General features: G+C 30.5%; 3 protein-coding genes across 10 annotated transcripts; 1 reads left to right on the forward strand and 2 right to left on the reverse strand.

The window, feature by feature from the left end:
* Window positions 1-6,286, reverse strand: LOC8258767 (protein CONSERVED ONLY IN THE GREEN LINEAGE 160, chloroplastic). Of its 2 annotated transcripts, none has more exons than XM_048374866.1 (9): window positions 5,828-6,286; window positions 5,073-5,122; window positions 4,877-4,955; window positions 4,681-4,776; window positions 4,330-4,410; window positions 4,104-4,195; window positions 2,661-2,753; window positions 1,881-1,949; window positions 1-496 (listed from the first exon to the last, which is right to left on the reverse strand). In XM_048374866.1, the coding sequence occupies exons 1-9, from the start codon at window positions 6,152-6,154 to the stop codon at window positions 319-321; spliced, it is 1,065 nt and encodes a 354-aa protein (XP_048230823.1). In that variant the 5' UTR covers window positions 6,155-6,286; the 3' UTR covers window positions 1-318. The 2 variants fall into 2 exon arrangements, with proteins under 2 accessions (XP_048230823.1, XP_015580443.1); XM_015724957.3 differs by having other exon boundaries at window positions 1-441; window positions 5,828-6,274.
* Window positions 6,287-11,276: 4,990 nt separating this feature from the next.
* On the forward strand, window positions 11,277-18,885 carry LOC8258768 (bifunctional riboflavin kinase/FMN phosphatase). 5 transcript variants are annotated; one of them, XR_007215921.1, is made up of 11 exons: window positions 11,277-11,750; window positions 11,856-12,045; window positions 13,205-13,335; window positions 14,358-14,427; window positions 15,047-15,112; window positions 15,571-15,722; window positions 15,811-15,888; window positions 16,393-16,499; window positions 16,894-16,987; window positions 17,232-17,324; window positions 18,590-18,633. XR_007215921.1 is itself a non-coding variant. In XM_048374268.1 (10 exons), exons 1-10 carry the CDS (start codon window positions 11,663-11,665, stop codon window positions 18,701-18,703), a joined length of 1,089 nt encoding a protein of 362 aa, XP_048230225.1. In that variant the 5' UTR covers window positions 11,288-11,662; the 3' UTR covers window positions 18,704-18,885. The 5 variants fall into 5 exon arrangements, 3 of the variants coding, with proteins under 3 accessions (XP_048230225.1, XP_048230224.1, XP_048230222.1); XR_007215920.1 differs by having other exon boundaries at window positions 11,285-11,750; window positions 16,363-16,499; window positions 18,590-18,626; XM_048374268.1 differs by lacking the exon at window positions 16,894-16,987 and having other exon boundaries at window positions 11,288-11,750; window positions 18,590-18,885.
* LOC8258769 lies at window positions 18,448-23,212 on the reverse strand. Of its 3 annotated transcripts, XR_007215919.1 has the most exons (5): window positions 22,969-23,208; window positions 21,111-22,168; window positions 19,895-20,992; window positions 19,694-19,796; window positions 18,448-18,681 (listed from the first exon to the last, which is right to left on the reverse strand). XR_007215919.1 is itself a non-coding variant. In XM_048374264.1 (4 exons), exons 2-4 carry the CDS (start codon window positions 22,155-22,157, stop codon window positions 18,655-18,657), a joined length of 2,172 nt encoding a protein of 723 aa, XP_048230221.1. In that variant the 5' UTR covers window positions 22,158-22,168; window positions 22,969-23,212; the 3' UTR covers window positions 18,448-18,654. The 3 variants fall into 3 exon arrangements, 2 of the variants coding, with proteins under 2 accessions (XP_048230221.1, XP_048230220.1); XM_048374264.1 differs by lacking the exon at window positions 19,694-19,796 and having other exon boundaries at window positions 22,969-23,212; XM_048374263.1 differs by lacking the exon at window positions 18,448-18,681 and having other exon boundaries at window positions 19,381-19,796; window positions 22,969-23,207.
* Between the last annotated feature and the right edge of the window lie 2,322 nt (window positions 23,213-25,534).

Here is a 25,534-nt window from a genome sequence, read left to right on the forward strand (position 1 = left end):
TTCAGTTATAAGAAGATTTCCATTCCAAGTAAAACTTGATTTGATATCGACCTTTTTAATTCATATACAAATCTGGAATTTTTCTTGGAAGAATAAAGAAGTAAAAAATTGCATGAAAATATCACATTTGTATATATTGTTTTCTGTACCAATATATACAGAGCGACCCTTCTACTTTGCTCCCCAACAATCATTTTCCACTTTATCAACCGAATATCTGAGGGACACACCAAGCAGCTACAATAATAAAATACCTCTGCAACTATTTTTAGAAGTGCTGTCCCTTGCATAAGGCAAATTCATCTTACACTTGTCTTCTCAACAGCTACAGTAACTGCCTCCTCTATTGCTTGAACAAAAGTCGCAATCTTGTATGTGAAAAACCCCACTAACATTGGTATCAATTCTAAGTGCATTAAACCATAATCTGGAACAAGAATTCTGCATCCAAAGAGAGTTATCAGGAACAGAAGCAAGACTCTTGATAGCACACCAGCTGAAAAGAAAATGTGATAAATCATACAAATGAATTCAATATATCAGAAAGCAAAGATTTTGAAAGCATCTAAACCAAATGATCATATGAGCAACAGCAATAAGCACTAGAGAACTCTACCACACAACGCTAGGCAGGAGTATCAACTGCGTGAAGAACATTTCTTTATATATTTTGCTTTGTTTACCCCCAAAAAGACAAGGGTACAAAAGGAACAAGCACTTAATCTTGAGAAACTACCCAACTAATTCCATTTTTATCTCTTTTTTCCATTTCTCTTCCTTTTAGATGTATTGCATCTTTGGTAAGCAGTTTCAGTTATGGAGTTGATTAGTTTAGCAGTAAAACAAAAGTTTATAACTTGACAGAATTAACATGTACTATATAGCAAAAAGTAATCTAAAGCAGCATTATAAGACAGTAAAATAGCATGGTAGAATATATATAATACCGTTGCTTGTGAATTATTATTCTATGACTCGTAATATGAAATTAGTTAATAGCTTATTATATTATATATAATTTTATTAAATGCATTTGATTGTTGATATTTTATATATACTAGGCCTCATAACATCAAACGGCTTTAAAAATTAATAATATATTATTCTCAATTATTTTTGAAATAGTTGAAGTATAGCTATGAAACTATTTTCCATAATTTGTTCATTATTATTATTTTCATTAATGTTACTTGAGATGTTGGTTTGGACCACAAACAATAAAGTAAGAATTGAGTTTGTTGAATCCAAGATTTATAAGAAAATATTTTGTATTATGGACACAATATATTGACATACAAACATAATAAAATTGAAGAATTTTGCCTTTTTGTTTTAAGCTTTTGACTTTATGTACAATTTGGACTCCCTCATGTGTAGAATAGGATATAATATGATATTCATGATTCATCGATTACTTATAAGATTAGAAATGCATAATTTAGGATTAAGAATGCATTAGATTCAGTTAATTACTTATAAAATTAAGGTTCATTATTGAATATCATAAATTTCCTAGGATTAATGACTGATACTGATGGTATTTTAATCATTTCAAAGAGTCAGTTTTCTAGGATTGTTGTGGGGAATCCCATGAAAGATAAAAACATTGCTTAACAAATAGAAATGTATTCAATTTATTTTAATGTGTAATATTGTGGTTGTTAGAAGAGGGCTGCATTTTTATATGACTATATACATTCTAATACAGATAGAATTATTGAGGACATACATGTGTAGATATAAATGCAGACACCACACAAACAAATGAGGACAATAAAATCATGACCAAACTGTCAAAATCATGAAATGATTACGAAAAGGAGGCTTTGGTAACAGAAGAAGTGAAGCAACAAGAATGGTATGATACAAGAAGCACTTACCCATTCCACCGGTTATAAATCATGACCAAAACAACAGGAACCAGCAGCCTTGGCTGTCCAATTGCCCCCCTGCAGGAAAAACTACCAATGAGCTAAAAGGAAATGCAGTCATGTCATCTGTATTCTCAGAATTCAGGCAGAGAAGAAATGTCAATTCCTTCAGGTAAAAAACATATAACATCTTTTTTTTTTTCTCGCAGCCATTGTCAACAAAACACTAGTTATAATGTTAAGCAGTCCCTAGTTAGTATCTTATCAAGGAAAATTGTAAAATAGAGGAATAGGTGATGCATTCAGAGAATTCGAAGTGTAGAAATTATTTTGATTTTATTATTAGTTATGAAACTGATCTTCTTCTTGTAATCATCTATTTAAAAGTTATCTTACTTAGTATTGCATCGACATTTTTCCGTTTTAGTATTGGTTTAAAAACAATAGTTTTGAAGCTCGAACCCCTCTCTAACATGCAAAGGATTAGTTCTTTAAATGGTTATCAAAATTTGGATTGGATTAGAGTGAAAGTTTGTCTTTCAAACTGAAAAAGGTTCCTAACAAGCAAAAATACTAGATGTTGTTTTAGCTTTTATATACCTTCAAGAAAAATGACCCATATTGAGCTTGCTCTTAGATTATTAAATCAGGTTAATGGGTTAGGAGATAATAGCATGAAAGCCATCAAGGATGTGCAAAATCTAGATTACCAGTGTAATGTAACACCCATAAGCCGTAGTGCCACAAGATGGCTAAATGTTTAAGAGGAAAAGGACAGTCTGTACGTACTTGATAAGGCCCTTGGCTCCATCTGCCATCGAGTCAATACTGCTCCCAAGCATACGCATGTAGACTAAAGATCCGATTAGTCCAGCTCCAAAACTGTTGTGCACAATAAAATTTATATTTGAGTATCAATAAAAATGTAGCAGCTGTATAAACGAATTCAGGTTTGTGTTATATGCAGAAATTTTGAGATAAGACTTCAAATCATGTGGAGTAAATGAATGTGGAATCAAGGTTGTAAATGAAAGAGCAACTTTGCATAAACCAGTCTACAAGTTTGAGATTGGTTAAACTATGACTCAACACATAACAGACTTAATTAAAAGCCTTTTCTTTGATGTGAACATAATCATGTACTTAGACATGACCTAGACAGATAATGGCAAAACTAATGCAGTTTGTGGCTTTGTGCACTTGGGTTGTCATGGGACAAACCCAGTTCAGTCGAAACAGACTTTGTTAAGGAGCGCTAGAGCCCTATATAATTGCATGTAGTCAAAACAAATAGCAGCAGCTTAAAATTGAGTTCCTTAAGGAAGTCGACCACTTTAGTAAAGGTAGACTTTTGAGTAGTTGCATTTACACATGTTTAAGTATATAGTTCCTAGTCACTGGAAAATCAAGCATCTATTCAATTGCTTAGATGCCTAATACTTGCACAATCAAATTGAGACAAAATAACAAATTCAATTATAGTTACTCTTTTCTTTTGTTATTTGGGTACAAGAGAACACCTGAAATTCATTAAGCGGACCCATTAAGCTATCAATTGAGTAACTAGGTGCAGTGTACAACAAATCAGAAAATGTCAGTCCAAGAAGTCGTATAGTTTTCAAATGTGAGTCACCGATCACATCCTTTGGTCTTTCATTTGATGCTTAGTTCTAAGAGATTATCTTTATCAGTCTTAATTCCTGAATAATCTAGGAGCATATCTACAAGAATATAATGGAACCTTATAGAACATAAATAAAAGCGAAAATAATAATCTATCTCTTGTATAATTCCAAAGCAATATGAAAATAATTCAATATTTTGTATGTCTACTTCCCTAGGTTTACTTGAGAAAATTGTTTAATTCAATATTTTGTATGTCTATTTCCCTAGGTTTACTTGAGAACATATTTTTTTTGGATTATTTCAATAATCAATCCGAGATGGTGTACTTTTCCATGCTTATCGCCATCCAAAATCCCATCCATCTGTCTAAATTTTCTGCTGAGACCAGCTGAGTGATTCCTTTATTTCCCCTTCCAAATCCAGTTTAGAACCAAGCTAGGAGAGGGAAAGAAACCCGAATAAACATAAATTAAAGAGAGAAATGCCATGTATATAGAAATCAAAATTTAAACTATGTTTTGGGGTTAGAAAACCATATTTTAAGAGATAAGGAGGGTTGAAGTGTAATGAACTTGAAGGTTCAACGTTAGTGAGCATATAATCTACCTCGCTGCAATTTCAGGAGAATAAGAGATATATGCTGAAACCAAGCCAACACCACCTACACCCAATGTGAGAATCTGCAACTTATTCTTCAACTGCCCAACAAAGGAAAGAAATTACTCATGTTGGAAGCACTATAAGCTATGATTGTAATGATTTGATACTCTGATATAATAGTGCATAGTTTACAACATAATCCGTTATGGTCCCAGAAGATACAACAAAGTACCTTAAAATATTGCTCCCTTGATTGAGCAGCCAATAATTCGGGATCTCCTCGAGGTTTTCTTATTTCCCTCAGCAATACATCCTATAGGGCATTGGGAAATTAGAACCAAAATAGAGAAGCATTCTTCAAAAAGATATTTAATGCATTAACTGGAATCTGAAGAATCCGTTTCCAAGAGTCAACCCCATCAAGATTAAAATATAAGACCATGAAAATTTAGCAAAATACTGAGGAAAATCTAGCATGATAAAGGGTCCTAATATAACAAATGTACTTATGAAAGTTGACCAGGATTGATATGTAAGATTAACGAAGAATATTGAGATAATATGTAGCAAGTAAGAAACTTACACTGCCTCCAGTTGCAGCTTTAGTTGCTTTATCCCACTTCTCCTGCTCACGGCGTGTTGGTGCCAATCTCCATTTTGTTGCAATAGTATCACTGCCCTGAAGTTATTACATTTTCCCACAGATAAATAAGAAAGAGCCAATTGGAAACTTTCTTAAGATCTAGACTCTGTTTAGTGATTCAAAGCATTCATCTTACCTTGGTTGCAGCCTCAGCTGACACCTTTGGTACCAGTTTTGGAGTTCGCATAAGTTCTTTTGTCAAATCAACTTCCAAGCTGTGATTATGCACACAAAAATAAAGAGTGAAAAAAATGTAAACACAAAAAGAAAAGGTGTTCTAGAAGGAACCAAATTTAAATTAGCATTATTGTACACGAGAAGTTCATACATACTTATCTAGACTCATGACTCTGTTTAAACTTAGAAATCCAGAAGACTCCTCCTGTTCACATGAAAGACAGAAAAAGTCATAATCAGATTGAACAAAGTAAAATATAAAGGCAATACTTCATTTTCGTTTTACCATAATGCAATGTTTTAGTCAAAAGAAAATAAAGATAATCTTCCTTCATCTGATGTTCAGCTCTTAAGGAAACAAGGCACAAAAATGCACTGCAATATATAATGATAGAACACCAAACTGAAACCTTTATTTAAAAAAAGTGAATAATCTAAGGCATTCCATTCTTTTTCCTTCTCTATTTATCAACATTTGGCTTCTGAGCAGCCATCAAACAAAATGGTGCTAACAATATCGCTCATAGAACTGTGCAAACTATTGCAACCAACCAACCAATTAAATTCAAAAATAATGTAGAAGAAACAAACCACACAGAGTGAATCATAAAATAAGAGATCAATTAATTTTTACTAACTGGAACATTTAACTACGGAGTCAAGTTCACCAATTAAAAATCCAATACAATATCAAAACGAAGCGTCTTTATCTAGGTCACCAATAAAAACAACGAAACCTGCAATTTTTTATCTATACTGCTATTGTTCATCTATAATCTAAGCACCCAAACATCTAAATTTCACAATCAAATTACAAGGATTAGCTTAAGGACAAACATTTGAACAGACTTAAAAGAAACCCATTTAAGTTTTTATTTAAATAAACAAAAGAAAAATCCACTAACTGAACCTGAACAGAAGTGGGCTCAAGAGAGGGAATATCAGGGTCCTGAACCAGTCGTTTCATTCGGCTCATGAAATCTTTGTTCCAAATAAACTCATCGGAGGTTAAAGGGTCTTCATCTTCACCACCCCAATACTTTCGGAGCTTAGTGGTAGTGGGTGGACCACCATAATCCCCTGGTGCCACCCCTGTCGACCATTTCAATGGCTTTTTCTTGGGCAGTATCACTTTGGTCTGTCTTGGATCCGGTATTTGTGGCGGTGGTGGTGTTGAGGAGTCTTGGGAGATGGGTGCTGCCGTTGAGGTTACTGAAATGTAGTTTAGAATTGCCATTAGTGACTGTTGTTACTGTGAAGGGGATAAGCTTACGAACCATATGGTTCTCTATTTGGGGGTTTAAGCAATGCAACAAAATTCGGGCCGGATATTTTACTAGTGTAGTGGTGGTGGTGGTGGGCAATAGTTGGACACGCGTATCATTGTCAGGCTCTGTGATTTTATCTTGGCTATCCCTAAACTATTTTCTCAGATCTAATTCCCTTCAATATCAATTTTTGGTCGATTTTATACCAAATTATTTTATTCTTAGTCGAATTGCCCCCAATTCGATCGTAGAGAGCGTCAGATCAAAGAAAACTCATGAAGTCAAAATTTTATCTATATATTTCAATCATCTAAAAATCACTTAAATTAACAAATATATTCAAAGAGACTAATCGCCTTTAATATTCTCATTCAAATTATTATTGCTGGCAAAATTATATTAGAAAACTACTATTTTTAGAAAGCTTAAGTCATAATGAGTCATTTATAATCAAAGTCGACCATCGTCATCACCAAAGAAGAAAGAATGGCTTGATAAAGTTTTCAGCTAAAGGTTTTAGGGACAAATTAAATAAAAACTAGTAAGTCTTGATATAAAATAACTAAAAATTGAGTTTAGAGTACATTGGACATTGAAAAATAGTTTAAGGGTCAAATTAACCCTTTAGCTATAATTTCTTTGATTTATTTATATTACTCATATTTCCAAATTGATTTGGGGGATTACATTAATCTTTTGCACTCTGGCTTTTTGCATTTTTATCCTTCCTAACCACGTGCTAAAATGTTGTCGTATTTATTTATTTTTTTGTCTTTTTGCGAGCTAACATTGCTTTTATATTAATGTCCTTAACTCGGACATACATCAATCGCTGATTTTGGTTCAACCGGGGGCCCTAGGTTCACAAATATTGGAACTAGTCTGATTAAAGTGCCAATTTACCTCTTAAATTTAAAAATAATGGACAATTAATTAATATTTTAATTTCTTAATTAATTTATCAAGTAATTTGATAAAAATAGCTAATTCAATCCATTTAAAAGCTGCAACCAATAGAAAAAATTCCAATTGATGCTTAAATTTCATACTAAATTTTAAATTCTATAAAAATATTTTTTTAGTTAAATTATAATAAAAATATGTAATTTTAACATAATTTATTTTTATTATCTAATAAATATAATTAAATAAAATTTTTAATTAATAAATTTAAATTAAATAATATTATCAAACAGTATAGAATTATATTTTTATTTAATTTAATATTACCAAAGTTCACAAATATTTATTTTAAAAAATTTAAATTATTTATATAACTTTTATAAATATTATAAATTATCATAATTAATAGTTGTTGATAAAAATATATTACCAAAAAATTTTAAATATCTAAATAATGAATAGAGTCACATGTTACGTAAGTAAGAAAAGACTTTTACTAAACTAAATAAGGTTCGTTCTCCTAAACAACTAAAGGCTTGTGGCTTGTTCGACACTAATTCTATGAAAATATTAAGATTTGAATAAAAGTATAGTGTACACCTCAACCGTTGTGTTGGAATTAATTGATAAAAAAATTTATGATTTATGTAAAGAAATATAAAATAATATTGTGATATAAAATAGTATTGTTATATGAGTAAATTACACTAAAATTAAATCATTTTACTTTAACTTAATAGAATTTATTTTATATAATTTGATATTTAGTATGAAGTTTAAATGCCAAATTAAACTTTTTATATTAAATAAGTCTTTTGATTAGGTTGATATGACTATTTTTACTAAATTGTTGAATAAATTAACTAAAAGATTAAAATATGAGCTAATTGTTAATTCTCTTTTAAGTTCAGGAGAAAAATTGACATTTTAGCCAAACTGTTTATTATTATTATTATTATTATTATTATTATTATTATTATTATTATTATCACTTTTATAATTGCCACTACCAATATGACCGAAATCGAATAGCTAGTGGATTATTATATGATTTTATTCCCCGACAAATTATTCAGCCAGGTTAATATTTGTTGTTTCTTTTAAATATTTAGCATAATGGATAATTCTTTGTTTGTTCTCTCTTGTTAGTTGTTTATTCTTTCACTGAGTTCTTTACTCACCCTTTTATTTTTCTGCCGCTCAGTAGAAGATCCCCTTTTGAATGTTATCCCCGTTTTCACTTCTTCGAAACTCAGCTTTGGTGGAGGTTGGACCAATAATCTTAGTTAATATTTTTATTATTTTGGAACTATGTAATGTTTTGTTGTACATGCCGATGAGCTTATCAAATCATTTTGTCACTTTTATTCCATAACTCAGGTTCACATGTACGTGAGGGTTTTGAAGTGTTATCATTTGATACTTAAGTTTGGATACCCCAATATACTAGTTACCTAACGTGATACATATTATAGAATTATGTTGGCCAATTTATTTTTGTGTGTAACTATAGTGTTAGTTTCCATTGCCATCATCTATCGGTGTTAAGTCTGGTGTTACATGACAAAAATTGATAATCATAAGCCTATAAAGATTCTGCTCAATCATGACACCTCAATTACATCATAACATACCTATTTTATATATTTACACAATGCACATATAGTTTCATATAATATAGCAGATTGCATGTTCTACTCAAGCCCTTACTCCAGCATTCGTATTCAATGAAATATAATATTCACTATTATTATTATTATTTTAAATAGTAACAATGGCAACATCAAACTACACTAATGGTATTAATAATAATGATGATGATTATAATGATAATGATAATTATATTATTAATGACATTAATAATACTAAATTAAGGACGTGAGTGCATTATAAAATTATGATTTTAACTCACATAATATTCATATTACTGTGCTTTAAGCGTTTACTCCTGAAATATCTAAATAGAGAATAATTTAATCAACTCAAAGTTTAGGAGATAACTTAATCCTATATTTTACTAGAAAGTCTATTTAAATCTTACCATAATTAATCTATCAAAGTTCTAGTACAACTTTTTATAAAATACTGCACATATATATTTCACCTCTATAATTAATGAATTCAACTTCTGCTAAAAATAATTTTATGATAAACAAACATATTCAATAAAATTCTAGACGTCCAATCCATAATTGATATTAATTCTCTATCACAGTTTAGTATTACAAATACATTAATCACAGTCAAAATGAAATACATATAATTCAAATTAATTCGGCGCATCTTGAAAATCTAATTTGAATCAATCAACGTAATCCATTAATTAACTTTAATTATAATTAAATAATTAATCCGATTATATTAAACATATTTAACTAAAAAACAAATATCCTTTTTTTATCTTTTCTAGTTTTGCTCAACCATTATTGCATGTAATGTTATTGTCTACAATCCCGAACACAATTTAAATACTTCATGTTATCCAAATTTTTTTGAATTCCCACCACATAACATCAATATTATTTTCTTATATTTATTATAAATTGGTCATACTTTTTATATTATATATACTATTATTAATAAAATATCTAAAATAATAATCTCTTGCCAATAAAAACTAATTACCTAAATGGTATTCCTAATAAAATATAAAAGCCCCGTGGTCTTCCTAGTATGATGCCATATCAATATGCTAGTTCAGTCACAACCCATTTTCTTATCCTAATGTACAACAACATAGTCCTTCTAGTGATAATACATATGTTGGTACCATTGGTAACGGTGGTGACTCTATTACTGATGATCACAGTGGCGGCGGCGGTTGCTGCTTATGCTAGTCATGGTGATGACGATGATAATGCTGATAATTGTGACGCTAGTCGCAATCCATCGTCTCAAAGAAGTGATTCAACTTTTATAAAAATATACAATTGAATAAATTCTATTCGTAGATGACAACTCCACTCGGAGCTCAAATTAGACAAGAAAAAAAGTATTGTGACAATTATATTTATGTGCTTTTTATTTAGTGGCTCAAAATTTTCATATTAATATTTTATAGAATTTTTTATATTTATTATAATTTAAATAAATAGTATGTTTGACAAATAAAAAATAAAATTATTGATAGGATTAAGAATTAATATTATTCTAATAATAACTGGATTAGATAGTAATAAAATATAACTATTGCATTTGAAAATTTTTACGTAGTATTAATTTCTTTTTATTTGAAAGAATTTCACTATTTCAAGTGGTAGAATTATAAATTAAATAATATTTTATCGCTTAAAATTATAAAATATGAAATTAATTCATCTCCGTCCACTTTTTTTTTTTTTTGAAACTATCTCCTTCCACTTAAAGTTTGGGGATTCTAAAGAAAACTTTATTCCACAAGTGGTGAGTGGTGAAAGTGATTCTTCCACCACTTGTAGCCAGTAACAAGATATGATTTCCTAATTTAATAGTTTCCTTTTTCAAATTACTCTAAATGACAAAGTATTTTCTTAGTCATAAATTAAAAAAAAAAGACTCCTAAAATTAGGATCCAATTCAAATAAGAATATATGGTCAAGTTAAGCATCTTAATATAAATTTAAAAATATTTCTAGAAAATATTATATATATATATATATATATATATAATTAATATTTATATATTAATTTTAAATAATAAAATATAGAATAATAATTTAAGATCAAAATATATAAGTTAATAAAATCTCTTTTAGTAATACACTCGAAATCAAAAATAAAATCTATAATTATAAAAAATTTATAACTTAATAAAAATTTAAGAATTAATTTTTCTAATTTAATATTTAATTTTATTAGTAAAATAATAATAATAAAAAATAGATATGTTAATATTCTGTATTGTATAAATAATAGTACAGTAAAATAAAATATAATAAAAAATTTATTTTTTATAAAATATATATATATATATAAATATTTATATATAGAAAAAATATAAAAAAATTATAACTTATAATAATATAAAATTTATTTTTATTTATAACTAATTTAAATAAAAAATTAATCCTTTTAATTATTCAGAAGTCATTTTTATATAAATTATCAATGGAACATATTTGACTGTATTAATGTATAAGTGCCACTTTGCAGTGCAAGATATATATATTTTTTTGGGCGCAAGGTAAAATACTTTTAACTTAAAAATTGGCAATTTCTTTTTCTTTTGTTTTTAAATTTATTAATTCACCCTCTTTCTCCTCCGTTTACAATTCTTGGGTGACACCTAAGAAGGTCACAAGTGTAACTTTCAGTCGAGCAAAGGCTCCAGCGATTCAACCTGGTATTCATGTCGACGGACAAATTGACGGTCGAGCACAATTGCATGCATCAAACTTCATACATACACCAATGGAAGAACTTCGAATCCCTTTACGATATTTAGCACAAAGAATATAATGCTTTTGGATCTTCCTTTAACTTGCACATATGAGTATTGATTCGTGTCAATAAGAAGGATAGGAGGGATATTTTTGCATGCATCTCACACTAAAAACCAAAGCCTTTCTCTTTGTTATCTGTTGGGTCTCTCTGCTATGAGCTCTTCCCAGTGTGAATCATGCATTACACAGACTGAGGTTCTTGCTGTTATACTTGATTTGGATGGTACCCTTCTGGACACAGGTCTATCTAACCCATTTGTTCTTATTCATACACGATGGGTCTTTCCATTTTACTCTTATTCCAATCAGCAATAGTTAATGAATTTCTGAGTTTGTTTTTGTGCAGAGAATGCTACAAAATATGTTCTGAAAGAATTCTTGGCAAAATATGGGAAAGATTTGGATAAAGAAAGGGAAAGTAAGAAGAGGTTTGGGATGACTCTGCAAGTATCAGCAGCTTTGATTGTTAAGGATTATGACCTCCCATTAACACCTAATCAGTTTATTGAAGAGATCATGCCTATGTACCGCGACAAGTAAGTTTTTGTTATAAATAAGTGCCTAAACATTGTTTTATAGATTTCACGTTTCATCCTGGCTTGAATTCAACATGAGACTTTGTATGCAAGGCTAAAATGTATAATGTTTGTTTATGTGTTTGTTTCGTTAATAGTAATATTTGTTACAGTGTATTTGATATTTTGATATTCAAGTCTTTGTTGATAAAGAACATATGTTAGACTCACTAGCATATGCTGCTAGAGATATTTGTTAGTATTTGTTGAGGTCCGTAAAATATTATCTTCACTAAAAAATGTGATGAGAATTTTTTTTCTTTCATTTTGTATGTATGAAGTGGGAATGCTAGGAAATGAGAAGAAGATGTGACCTATGATGAGTTTAATTTTTGTTCATAGGCTGATTTTGAATATTCAAGTTTCCAACAATTCCTCGCATTAGCTATGAGTGAAAATGTTGGGCAGCTCTGGAGCAGTCACATGCTTTTTCTTATTGCGTGATTAAGTTTTCTATTTTAATGGCTAATCAGGTTAAGTAACAAAATTTAATGATTTGGTTTACAATTAAAATTTTTATATGTTTAGCAACCGGGTGAGTTTAACACACTATAAAATCGTGTTAATTAGTGACTGCTTTCTTTATTTATTAGCAGTCATTCTATGGAGGGGTACCATGTAAGGAATCACCTTTGTAACAATTGAATCAAGCTGATCATAGTTCAGAATTGCACTTGAAATCTAATATAATGATGATTGAAGTAAAGTATTTGTTGAATAGTTATTTTAACATCATTATTCTAAAAGACTACTATATAGGACTTTAAAACCATCCATGCTTAATAATTCGCAAAAATAGATAACACCTTTGCATTACTACATTCACAAACACCCAGACTTCCACCAGGCAATGACAAATATGTTCATAAAGTCAATAGTTATTTATTTAACCAGTGATGTTGTTATTATCGCATCGGTGGCCAATGTAAATTTATTTTTATACACCCTTGAAGCTTCTAAACTGTTTAATTTTTGTTGCAAAATTTGATATTGAAACACCATAGAATATGTATGACTATGATGATTGGCCTTCAGGAAGCATTTCTATATGCCATATCCATGCATGTAGCATTTTAAGTTTTTGAGTAATCTTCTTATATTCTTTAAACATCTCTCTTAGGTGGTTGAATGCCAGAGCTCTACCTGGTGCTAATCGTCTTATCAAACATCTGTATAAAAATGGACTGCCATTTGCTCTTGCTTCAAATTCCTTAACAGAATATATAGATGCAAAAATCTCTCACCAAGAAGGTTCTTGTTTTAATTTTGTCTACAGCTTTTCTTGTCCTCATTTTTTCCTTCCCTTATTACATACAATTAACACTTTTATCTATTATCCAAAAACTAAGGAACAAAAAGAAATAAGAAAAATAAAAAAGTCCCCTAAAAATGGAGATGGACTCTATTACTATGAAAAATCTGATGTGTCTCAAATTTATCAGTGTGTTTCTTCTACATGACTTTCATTTAAAAAGCACGCTTTTATTAGATATATACCTAGTTACCTTAATCATCTTTCTTCTATAGAGATTTGAAATAGACACAGTACTCTAGAACAACAAACCATATAAAAAAGGTTTGCCTTTGAATTTAAGCTTCTCTATATTTAGAGATTATAAAGAAAATGTTACTACGTAATAATGGAAAAGGAGTGGGCATTAACCAACCCCATAAAACTTTCTTCCTTCCTTTCTTCTTTCTTAATTATGAAATTATGCTTGCTGAGTACTGACTATGTGTGATCCTGATTTGTTTACGATTGCTAAAAGGTTCACGTCCCTTCAAATTCAATGGAAGATTGAATATGTAAAACAATGATTATAAGAGGGACGTGTTCTTTACCTGAACGCTTCATATTTAGATTTTACTTCTGATCTTCATATGGCATGCTATCCTGCAGTATCATTTTGTGTTCATGTAGATGTATCTTTATCATTGTTGAAAGCGAAATGTAGTTTCAAAATTTAATTGAAAAAGTACTGAACATGATAAGCTGTCTGTCAACCTAAAATGAAACAAAAGTATATGTGAATGTGGATAAAAACTAATCCAACCCATAACCAAAATCTTGTCAGTAAATGCATCATCTGTTGCCATTTTTCTATAGTTATAAATCATTAGGTAGACCTTGGACATTTTGTATGTAAATTCATTTCGTTCTTCATTCACTGCTTGTCTAAATTGTTTGTGTAGTTGTTTCTTTATTTGTTTACTTACTAGAAAGTTTATCCTTACTGTCTGCCTTTTCTATTTGTCCAAAATTGTTTGTGTAGGTTGGAAAGAGTGCTTCTCAACAATTCTCGGAAGTGACCAGGTCAAATCAGGCAAACCCTCGCCAGATTTGTGAGTTTCTCTATAATGTCAAGCTATAATAGTGCATATTTAAGGTTTTTTTTTGAGGTTGCATAATGGATGCTTCCAGTAGCCTAATCACTTAATTTCTCATCAGACAAGGCATTATAGACCAATTGGTCTCTTTAAAAGTAACAAGTGCCTTACTCTTCCTGTGATTTTTAACATGGTCTTGTACAAGTGGTAAACACAAATGGCATGAACCCTTTTAAATCCAAAAGCATCTATTGCACGAGTCATATGCTTTATTGCTTTGTTAAATAGAAGATTCTATGTCAAATTAGGGAAGTCCTCACCAGATTTTTAAGGCTGCATAATGGACACTTCCAGTAGCCTAATCACTTAATTACTCATGAGAGAATGCATTATAGACCCAATTGCTCTTTTAAAAAGTAACAAGTACATTACGGTGGTGCTCTTGCTGTGATCTTTAACATTGTCTTGCTTCAAGTGGTGAAACTTAAAATTGCATGTTCTCTTTTAGATCCAAAAGCATCTTGCACGACTCATGTGCTTACTTCAGTGCTCCTTTTAACTGGAAGATTCCATGTCATAAATTATGTCTCTATCTTGAACTTGTAATTTATACTTAACATTTAATCATTTGTAGATTCATAGAGGCTGCAAGGAGAATGGGTGTAGATGCTGCAAAGTGCTTGGTGATTGAAGACTCTTTGTAAGTTAGCCATGCAGTGGTTATATTCTATTAAATTCTTTTGAACCCACCTATATCAAAATTTCATGAATATACTGTAGCTTCATATTCTTGGAGTTATCAGCAAGTACATTCATTATCTTACATAGGTGATCCCACTAATTGGTATCAAAAGTTGACTCTAGCCCATTGCTAGTTGTGGTTTGTGGTCATATTCTGTTTTTTGGGTTATAGCAGGGAAGAAATCATTGCATTTGGTTCTATGTGCCCATAGCAATATTTTCATGGCCTAGATGGAAAAAGTTCGTCACCTTTCACTTTGCACATTAATAATGCACTAGAAAAATCCTTGTCATATCTGTTTGGACGAATGAATCCTAAAGCAACTCTAGCTAGCACTTTTGAGTCATGGGCCTGTGCTAGCTTAATGGGATCTACATTTTATGTTCTGTTATTTACAACTTAATACATTTCAACAGAGTTGGAGTCCAAGCTGCTAAGGCTGCCAAAATGAAGGTAGTGGTTGTTCCATCTCAAAGTGAGGGTGATTGTTCTTTGTTGGCAGACAGCATGCTTCATTCACTTCTAGAATTTCGTCCTGAGCTATGGGGTCTTCCACCATTTGATGATTGTATGTATATCTTCTTCATATTATGGCTTTTATTTTTATTTTCTTTTGGCTGTATTCTTATCCCTTGCCTGATTGCATAACTTTGTAGGGTTCGACAATGCATTGCCAATTGAACCAATTTACTTGAGCATTCAATACAAAAATGGCTTTGTTAGTAATATCAGAGGTATGTGAAATATTTGTCCTCTAGATCTTACGCATGCACCCAGTGAAATATTGTGAAAATGACAAGAGAGCAAAATTTCTATGTTTTGTAAACGTATGACATGTAATAGTTTCAGATCCATTATGTTTCCACTCATGGTTTCTTAACATGGATAAAGGTAAAAGAAAGAGGAGGCCTTACAATTGGTCATTAATATGCCACCATTTTGTTGTCTGTTGAAATTGGTTTCATAAGTGTAGATTGCATTGCATGGTTTGAAAGATAAGGATCTTAAGTTTATAAACTATGTGAACATTCATCTACTATGTGCAAAACAAGCTATATTTATATAAAAGTTTAAGTGGATATAGAAAATTTGGTTGGCTGGTAGACAAGTTTGTGAAATATGCATCAAAATTTAGTTTATGGATCTGCATTTATCATTATATATGTTCTATGTTCACTAAAACAAAAAAATTACGTATACAATAACAGATGTTGGCAAATCAGCTCTTCCTTGCCAAGTTTCAGGATTGTTCTTTGGCTGGGCAGAATCTGGCATACATGGGACCTTAAAGGTTTTAGTTCACATTGGATCTGATCACTGCTCATGTAGTCCTCACAGAAAAATTGTGAGTAACCAGTCCTTCATTTTCATTTATATCTAAGGTACTCTATATATTGCAAATGTCATATTTCAGCATTTGAATCTACTCAATGTTTCATTTTGACTTTCAAATATTTCACAACTTTATGTTGATGCCTCTCATATCAGCACTCTTATAGCCATCGGATATAGTAGTATTTTGGTTTATTAGTGATAAGGTTTTGAGCTGGTTCAAAACTGACTTGGAAGTGGTGGTGCCGATTTCACCAAAGGCTGGTTTCAATTCTAGTTTCCATTGGCAATTTTAGTTTGGAAGAATGGAGGACAAAAGATTATGGCTTCATAGATACATTTTTATTCCCTTTTTAATAGTTCTAAACCGGAGCCAGAGTGCTAATTCCTGTTTGGTTCTAGTTCAGGTCCTGAGGGATGGAACTGGGACTTTAATCAACTGGTCCCTCCAGTGCAGGACCGATCCAGCCCGTGCTCAAGTCTAGTCAGAATGATGAGAATGTGAACTTTTAACCATTAAAGTTTTTTCGATTTTAGTTTATAGTAATAACATTCAATTCTTGCTCACCTCAAAGCGAGAGCGGGCGCAAAGAGAAATGGCTTCGTTTACTTATATTTATCTGGATTGCATTACTTAAGAAACTGATTTAATGAATTTATACATCAGTTGCTATACGTTGAGCATGTCTTCTTCAACTAGCACATGCCAGTCCATTTAAGACTAATCCTCGGTGTTGTTTTACAGCAAATATGTATAATTGACAAAAAAGCTGATGAACTTCCCGATCAGCAAATGCAACTAGTACTTGTTGGCTACATCCGGGGAATGTATAGCATGGTACGTAATGACATTTATCAAATTAAGATAATGAATATAAGAATATAACTATAGTGATCATGTGTAATTTTTTATGTTTATTTTGTAATTAGTTATTAATTAATAAGTTACTCTTTTAATTAAATAATACTTCTAATCATACAAGTGATATTTAAATTTAATTTATGATAATTTATTAACTAATAAATTAGTTTTCTAATTAGATAATGATTTTTAATTCTAAAAATAGTATATTGATTATATTTTAAATATTAGTTTTCATGTGTATAATTAATGAATCATTTAACAAATGTTTTTAACATGATTTTTATATTTATTGTATTGATAGAATCCTAAAAATTTATAAATTTTAATGAGAATAAGTATTTTAAATTGTTATTATTTTCTAAAAAATGAAAAATAATTCTAAAACATTAGAAATTATATTAAGTGTTTTCTATTAAGTTAGTTTTATATTATTATTTATAATCAAAGTAATTTGTGTTTGTGTCTAGTTTGTCTAAATCTTTAGTAGCAAAGTTTATTAGAATTAAAAGGAGAATATTCATAAATTTGTCCATATGGCTTAGAATAATCATTAATTGGAATCAGATGCTTCAATCACTGATGTCAATAATGTCCACCATCCTTATCTATAAGAAAATGCTATTTATTGCTACTGAATAACACAAGACAACATGGATTTAGTTGTTGATAAGTGTCTTTTATTTTCTTTCTGACAACTCATTTTGTGACTTATTTCATTATTCTTATTGGTATAATTGCATCAATGGTGTGTTTGGGAAGTAGGTGAAAGTTGGGAAAAAAAAAACATATATATACATATATATAAATAGATATAATTTATTAGTCAAATATTATACATTATAACTTTACTTGAAAAAAGATATTTATTGATACCAATAGTTGGTGCAATAGACGTGCTATAAAGATTGCCATTTTAAGAGTGAGCATTGGAGTTCAACTGTAGCTAATCTCCCTCAATGTAATACAAATTATTAAAATCTTTTGATGTTTTAGTTTATGTTTCTTGTGATAAATTCCTCAATACCACAATCATTAGTGGATAATTTGGGCAAATATCAATCTGGAGTTCCTTTGCCTTTTTATTTACAAGACTATAAAAGAAGAAACAAAATTCTTGGCTAGATTAGATTTAGAAAAGTATTGATGGGCTAGTGGTGAGTAGTTATAATTAGCAAGAGGAACAAGGCCTTTCCATGTGAAGTTTCTCTAAATAGTATCTTGTTGTCCACATGTAACAGGAAATCGGATCCATTGATGTGGGAATACTTGAAGAAGACAAATCTATTGCAAGTTCTTGTTTGGATCAACACCATTTTGCAGTACCATCCTCCTGGCAAATGTTGCATATCTAGACTACTTTATTACTTCATCAACACTCATAAATAAATAATTAAGAAAAAAATAAAAGAATTCTGATTCTCTATGGTAGATTTAGACTTCAACTATTGAGCACAGTTGTTGTATTATTAAAGTAACTCAAATAAATGTACTTGTATTTTACTATAATGTGAAATCATTTTAGGAGTTTGAACTTCACTAAGTTTGAAACAAATAAATAAAAAATTCAAAAAAATGTAGTCTATTTTTGGACTTGATTGAGGATATATATATATATATATATATTTGTAAAAATTCATTATACAACATAAAAACTCAGGGATTAAACTATAGCAGAAATTCAATAAAATTAGGAGCTTAGAGTATAATGAATATTTTATAAAATAAATTTGAGACAATAAAGATGAAGGTGTATAACAGGGTAAACCAGATAAATTGTAATCATTCTAATCAAACATAATGTGAACAAGCTAATGAAAGTTAAAAGAGAAAAGTCTTTCAAAAGAAGAAAAAAAGAGACTTATGGGAGAAAAAGAAATGGAAGGTGAGCTCATTCAACTTTAATAAAACATCCTTCTTTAAGCTCAATTCACTTTTGGTCACAAACAACATATAACAACAGACCAAAAAGGTAAATAAATTCTGCAATGCAATTCTTTTTTCATAATTCTTGATAGCTTCTATGTTACCGTTTTGCTAGAAAGGATCTTATTATTATTGAAATACAAACAGGTCAGTTTCATGACCTATTGCACCTCTGTCTTCTCCTTTTATTACAAAAGAAATTCAGCTCTTAATTTTCTAAGTTTACATACATGAACTTGACTGACTTGATGAATGACAGAATTTACAAGATATTAACTGATTATAACTTCTTATCAAGGAAGAGAATTGATGTGCTATGTTTGACTTATAGTTGTAATTTGTATATGTACCAACTCAAATGAAGCTGAAAAAGCAGTTTGGAGACTGAAAATACAAAGATGGCAGATGTTTATCAGAACCTTAAACCCAATAAAGGGTGTGCACTCTTGGGAAGTATATGCTTGGGCCAGGAGATCGAATATGAGTTTTCAGTTAAACTTCAGGTATTGGTACAAGTAATTCCTGATAATGTAGAAATTAAGGCATGTTGTAAGCATAAATCAGTCCACAACTAGTGAGAAAAAAAATAGCATAAGTTGAGAGACATGTAGAATTCTTACCTCAGAAAATCGCAAATGTCCACACTGTACATTAGAAGTTTTGACTATTGTTTCCCACTTCAGGTCTGGGGACTGCACTTTGGGAGCCTGAACTACAGGATATGCATGCATACCAGGAAAAGACTTTAGAGATGTATGCTTTGAGGAAACAGCAGGTAAAGTACGCTTTAGCCAAGATTCTGATGGAGATTTTGGTAAAGGTGGGGGTAGAGGATGCAGAGTGTAGCAGCTATCAGGAGTTTCTTGATCACCTAATTCTGTACAGAGTTGGCTTTTTAAATCGGTCTTTCCATTGTCAGCCACATTTTCTCTTGTCATCTTGATAGGGTCCTGGATAGAACTTTCTAAGTTGCTTAATATCTTACCCAGTTGGCTTTCTAAATCAATCTTCCCATCTCCATACACTTTTGGGCTTGTTGGTGTAACAGAAATGGCCATGAGGTCTTGGTCATGTCTTAAATGCACCAAAGGCATTTGCGCATCATGCATGGATTTATCAGATAATGATAGAAGACTAGAATCGGTAGGATCCAGACTTTCAGGCAGCACATTCACCTTTGGATATGCAGAATTAGCATTCTTAATGTCTTGAAATGAAGAATCAAAAGTAGCAGTTCCATCAATTTCCTTATCTTGATCATCTCTTCTGCAATTAATCAGGTCTTTTGTATCTGGAGAACTTGAATTTGAAGTTTGAGGTTTTATCATTTGTACAGAATCTATGTACAGAGTTTTCTCAACCAGAGAACTAGCAGGAGCTGATTCCCACTCATTTCTCTCGTTAGCCAATAATTCTCGAAAATTCTTGCCACCTTTTGCATGTGCATTAAAGCCTCTTGCCCCAGAATTCTTGGGTTTTTCAGGAACACCTAGAAATCCCTTCTCTTCACTAACAGCAGATTGAGAAAATTTATCATGGTAGGGTGAAGTGCCATTGCCCTGTAAACGCTTGTACAGATATGATCCATCCAATTTCTGATAATCATTTCTGCAAGCTTTCTTATTTGATTCACTTTTCAGTTCAATTTTATCTTCAACTATCCCCTTTGCTTGAAGTGCATTAACTGATCCTCGTTTGTTAACAGCATCTTTATCATGCTACAGGAAAGGGAAATCAGGCTGCTATTATTAACAGTATCATGAAACGCTTATGCTTAGATGATAAAAGGTGAAGGGCAATTCAAAATAGTAAAGCAGAAGGAGAAAACATGCATACCTCATTCATAGTTTCAGTGCAACAAGCAGCATATGAAGGTTTAACTTTTGTCATATGTGATAAAGAAATGGGTAGCTGGACCTGTTTTCTCATCCCTGGTACAGGACTCAAAAGACAAAAGGAATTTTGTAAGCATAATCGAGGGAACAACCCACAAACTTTAGGGGAGGAGTTATCTGGTCCTTCATAATTATAATCATCATCCTCTTGTTCAATTTCTTTCACTCCACTACATTGGGAACAGTGTGGCATATCACTTTGCCTTCTGCATTCATTGAATGGATGATATTTTTCCACACCTAATGTCTTCTTTATCTGTCTCGGTTGTTCTTGTGCTGCAGGTTGCTTCTTAGTGGAATGTTGGGGAGTTTCTGAAGCCATTGCCTTTGCTGCAGGCAGGAACCGGCCCATCATGAAATCTCGAGTCTGTGGATCTGTTGAGAAAGTACCAGATGGTTTCATATCTGGACCATCCAACCCACTCACCCCACTTATACTGCAGTTCAAGAAGAACGATTCACTCCGAGAAAGAGTATCAAGGGCATCTACATAGGTCTCATCGTCCTCTGAACCAGACATGTCTGTCTTCTCCATTTTCTCTCTGGAGCTCTCTTCTTTAATTACATTTCTATCTGAAGATGAAAAACCGTAAGAACCCAAAAGGCCATTTCGTGCTTCGCATTGACCAGCTGCTGTGCCTCCAGGAGCTTTATTTAAACCTTGCCTCTCAACATTCAACATTCTCCCTGGTGGAAGCTTTGGAATCATAGGAGGCTGTTGAAGGGCAACAGTTTGAGGTTTAATTTCACACTTGGGCTTTCCCGGGGATCGCTCCCATACAAAAGGAACAGTTCCTGGATTCCTGACTGGACCTGATTTCAGTTCTGACTTGTACTTAGGAAGAGGGGGCACTTTGGAGAAAGCATTTTCAGTTTTCTTTTTGTTATCAGCTTCAATGGTGGACACCGTTGATGAAAACCTTCTCACTGATAAAAGTGGCTGATTAAAATCCAGTTGCTTCTCTTCCATCAGATTCTTTAGTAACATTTACTTTGTTTCTGCAAAAGGTCTCTTATAAATGAAGTCTAATCCTAAAAGGCAAATTAAGGAACAGTAGACAAAATGCTTTACAGAAACAGAAAAGGAGCAAAAACAAGAAAGGTCAATGAATTTCATTATGTCTACCTATCAAATAAAAATGAAAAAGAAGATGGAAAGATAGAGAATCTCAAGGCAAATCATTTCCTATTTTATGTTGAAACTATGGTTGACAATAATAGATGACCAACCAAAACTCTTTCTTTAGTAAAACCAGAAAAACCAACTAAAATTGAGAGTATTTTCAATTGGAAACTGGAATTAAAATAAATGAACACTCCATATATCAATAGGACTTTTGGGTATTCCTTGAAATCTCTTTCTTTTCTTTTTGCATATATCTGAGATCAATTTGTACTGACGAGCAGACAGAAATCCTCAATTGACAACCAAAATGACAAAAGAAAACTACAGAATCTACATACAAAACCCAACTCCAGATTTCATGATTCAGTAAGATGTTTCAAAATCCAACAAATTTAAACTTCTTCAAAATGAAACAAGATTTGCCAAGAACTTCTAACAAGCTTAGTGCCTATATCAATTTTTTTTACTTCATTCACACCGACACAAGTAACAATAAGCAAGAAGCTATGCTGCACAAAAGAAAAAAAAAAGACCTTCTTCTTCTTCTTGCATCAAAAGATAATCAACCCACTAACATAGATTTCATTCTTTTGTTTCTTTCGGGGAACCCAACTCATACTACACATTTAAAAAAAAAAAAAAAAACTCAATTACTGAGAGAATGAAACAGTACCTGCAAGAATGATGTTGCGATCCAGAGACCAACTTTGTTTGTTTCTTGAAAGAAGATATATATATAGAGAAAGAGAGAAATCAATGGCAAACCATAAAAAAGAAAAAATAAAAGAAGAAATAGAGAGATAGAAAGAATCAATGAGAGAGAAGAAGAGAAGTGAAGGATAAACTAGTTGACACGCTTTCATTAGAGTTTACTTGGCTACCCAGTTGAGCCAAAAACCTTGCTTTCATTAATCATTGATGCAATTATGCAAACAATTGATTATTCTTTATCAGCTTTGATTTTAATTCACTTTCTAATTATATTTAATAAAATCATCTTTTTATGGTTTTGATAACATAAATAAATTAATCTTGATACTCACGTTGATAATTTTAGTGTACGTACCACTATTCAAATTTTTTTTTTAATTTTAAGTGATGCTTATCTAATTTAAATTATATATATAAAAAATAAAAAAAATTTAATATTAGATAATTCATATTTAGGATCAATAAATACTAATTATTAAATTTAGAATGTAAATCGCAATATATATCTTAATTAAAACTATATTTATAGACGAAATAATTATATAATTAATTTTATTTATAAAGAATAAATTAAATTCTTAGTTCTTCTTACCATTTATTTAATTGCATGGTGCCTTTTTTATTGATTTGTTTATGGACAGTTGTAGTTTGGAAGCATGTGAGTACAATTGTAAAGAAGGAGGTAAGGATTCAACAAGTCATTTTCATATACATTATTGGAATGTCAAGCCAGGACTAAAGTCATCACTTTGCCTAATAATAATAATAATAATAAGACTCTCTCTTTTCCTATGTCAGCTTTCTCATTTCTTTTTCATTTTTACTCAATCAATCAATGCATATTAATTAATATTCATTGTGATGACTGCTTCTACTACTTTAGAGTTTTGTTTTTGGAGTTTTCTTATATTCTGTACTTTAAAGTTTATTTTAAAATTCCTGATAATGGAGCACAATATATTAAACATGCTGAATAAATAGGATTTGTTCCAATTATATAATATGATTATTAGTTTCATTAAAACTAATCATTCTAAACTCAAATAAAAATATCTTAATAATATATATAAATATTCTAGAAATATAAAAATTAATCTTAAAATGGTCGAAAATCTTTTATATAGCTTGTAATATTCTAAATAGAGCTAGGAGAATCTCAAAGTCTATATAAAAGTGTGGCTATAAGACTTACAAGTACGTTATTATGTCATAACTCAATTACTTACAATTATTAAGACTTCTTTACGGATTTAACTATCGCTTAAACAACTTTATTCGGTAAATCTCAAAATTAAGATCACACCTCCTCGAAATAAAAAGAATAAAGCCCGAACCAAAGCATCTAAGGTAACTATCACAATTTATTTAGTGGTTAGGCACCTAGTACTGGAGCATCCTAGCTTAAATTTTTTCAAAAAAGCTCAGACTACCTCCATTAGACTCATATATTCAATTTTACATTAAATACGAACTTACATAATATGTCAGAAGCAATTCGTTGCAGAATTTTTCTAACTACTTTAAAAAAAAAACACCCATAAGTGTATCATAGTTTACTTGATGGATCAATCTATGATTTTAAAATGTTCGCTTCTCTTTTGGAGCTAAATTTCATTATTAGTATTTTTCTCAAGAAAAGATCAAGCAGCTTAAAGAAGATAATGCAAAAAAAATATGAGAGCTTAAAAAACTTTGTTGGAAGATTTAAATGTTATCTAGATAGTGAAAGTTCAATCACGACACGAGAATTAATATAATGACCGATAATATTCAAATGAAAAAAATTTAGATACTCTTTAATAATAAATCATCTTGATATCTAAAGATATATCTCGAATTTTTAAGAAAATTAAAGATGTAGTTGAGAAATTTTAAATTTTATGAATTAATTAAAAGTAAAAATTAAAAAGAAACTTATAATATGAGCATATATATATTTTGCAAGATAATGGAGGTGTATTTCTTTAGAAATTTGTTCAATGTTATTTATTTAAATTACATGTAAAAATATTATAGCATATATTTAAAATTTATTTTTTATATTTCATTTTAAGAATTTAAATTTTTATTTTAAATTATTTAAATAACAATAAATTTCAATTAAATTCTCATAATTTATAATTTCACTTTAACAAACCACTTTCGAGTAATTTTTTCAAATTAGATTTACTTTCAATTTCCTTTTGTCCATTAAAAAATTTAGGAATTATGCAATTAAAATCAGAATTCAGGTTTAGTTCTTAGGCCCGATAACATAATGAAGTTCAATGACGAAAAACATATGGCTAATCCTACTTTTCAAATTGAGATGAAATTCCTGTCATTTTAATCAATTTACAAGAGAGTTACTAATGATTTGCACAAGATAACATTGTCAATTTAAAGAATTTAATTACTCATTTTGTCCAATTTTGATAAATCAGTTTTTCCTTTTTAGTCATTACCTATTTTAGTTATTAGTTTAATGATTAATTATTTAAAATATCTTTCACTTTTAAACATAAATATCATCATTTCTAATTGACTTT

Source organism: Ricinus communis, chromosome 5 (assembly GCF_019578655.1).
Source record: "Ricinus communis isolate WT05 ecotype wild-type chromosome 5, ASM1957865v1, whole genome shotgun sequence".
Taxonomy (NCBI): domain Eukaryota; kingdom Viridiplantae; phylum Streptophyta; class Magnoliopsida; order Malpighiales; family Euphorbiaceae; genus Ricinus; species Ricinus communis.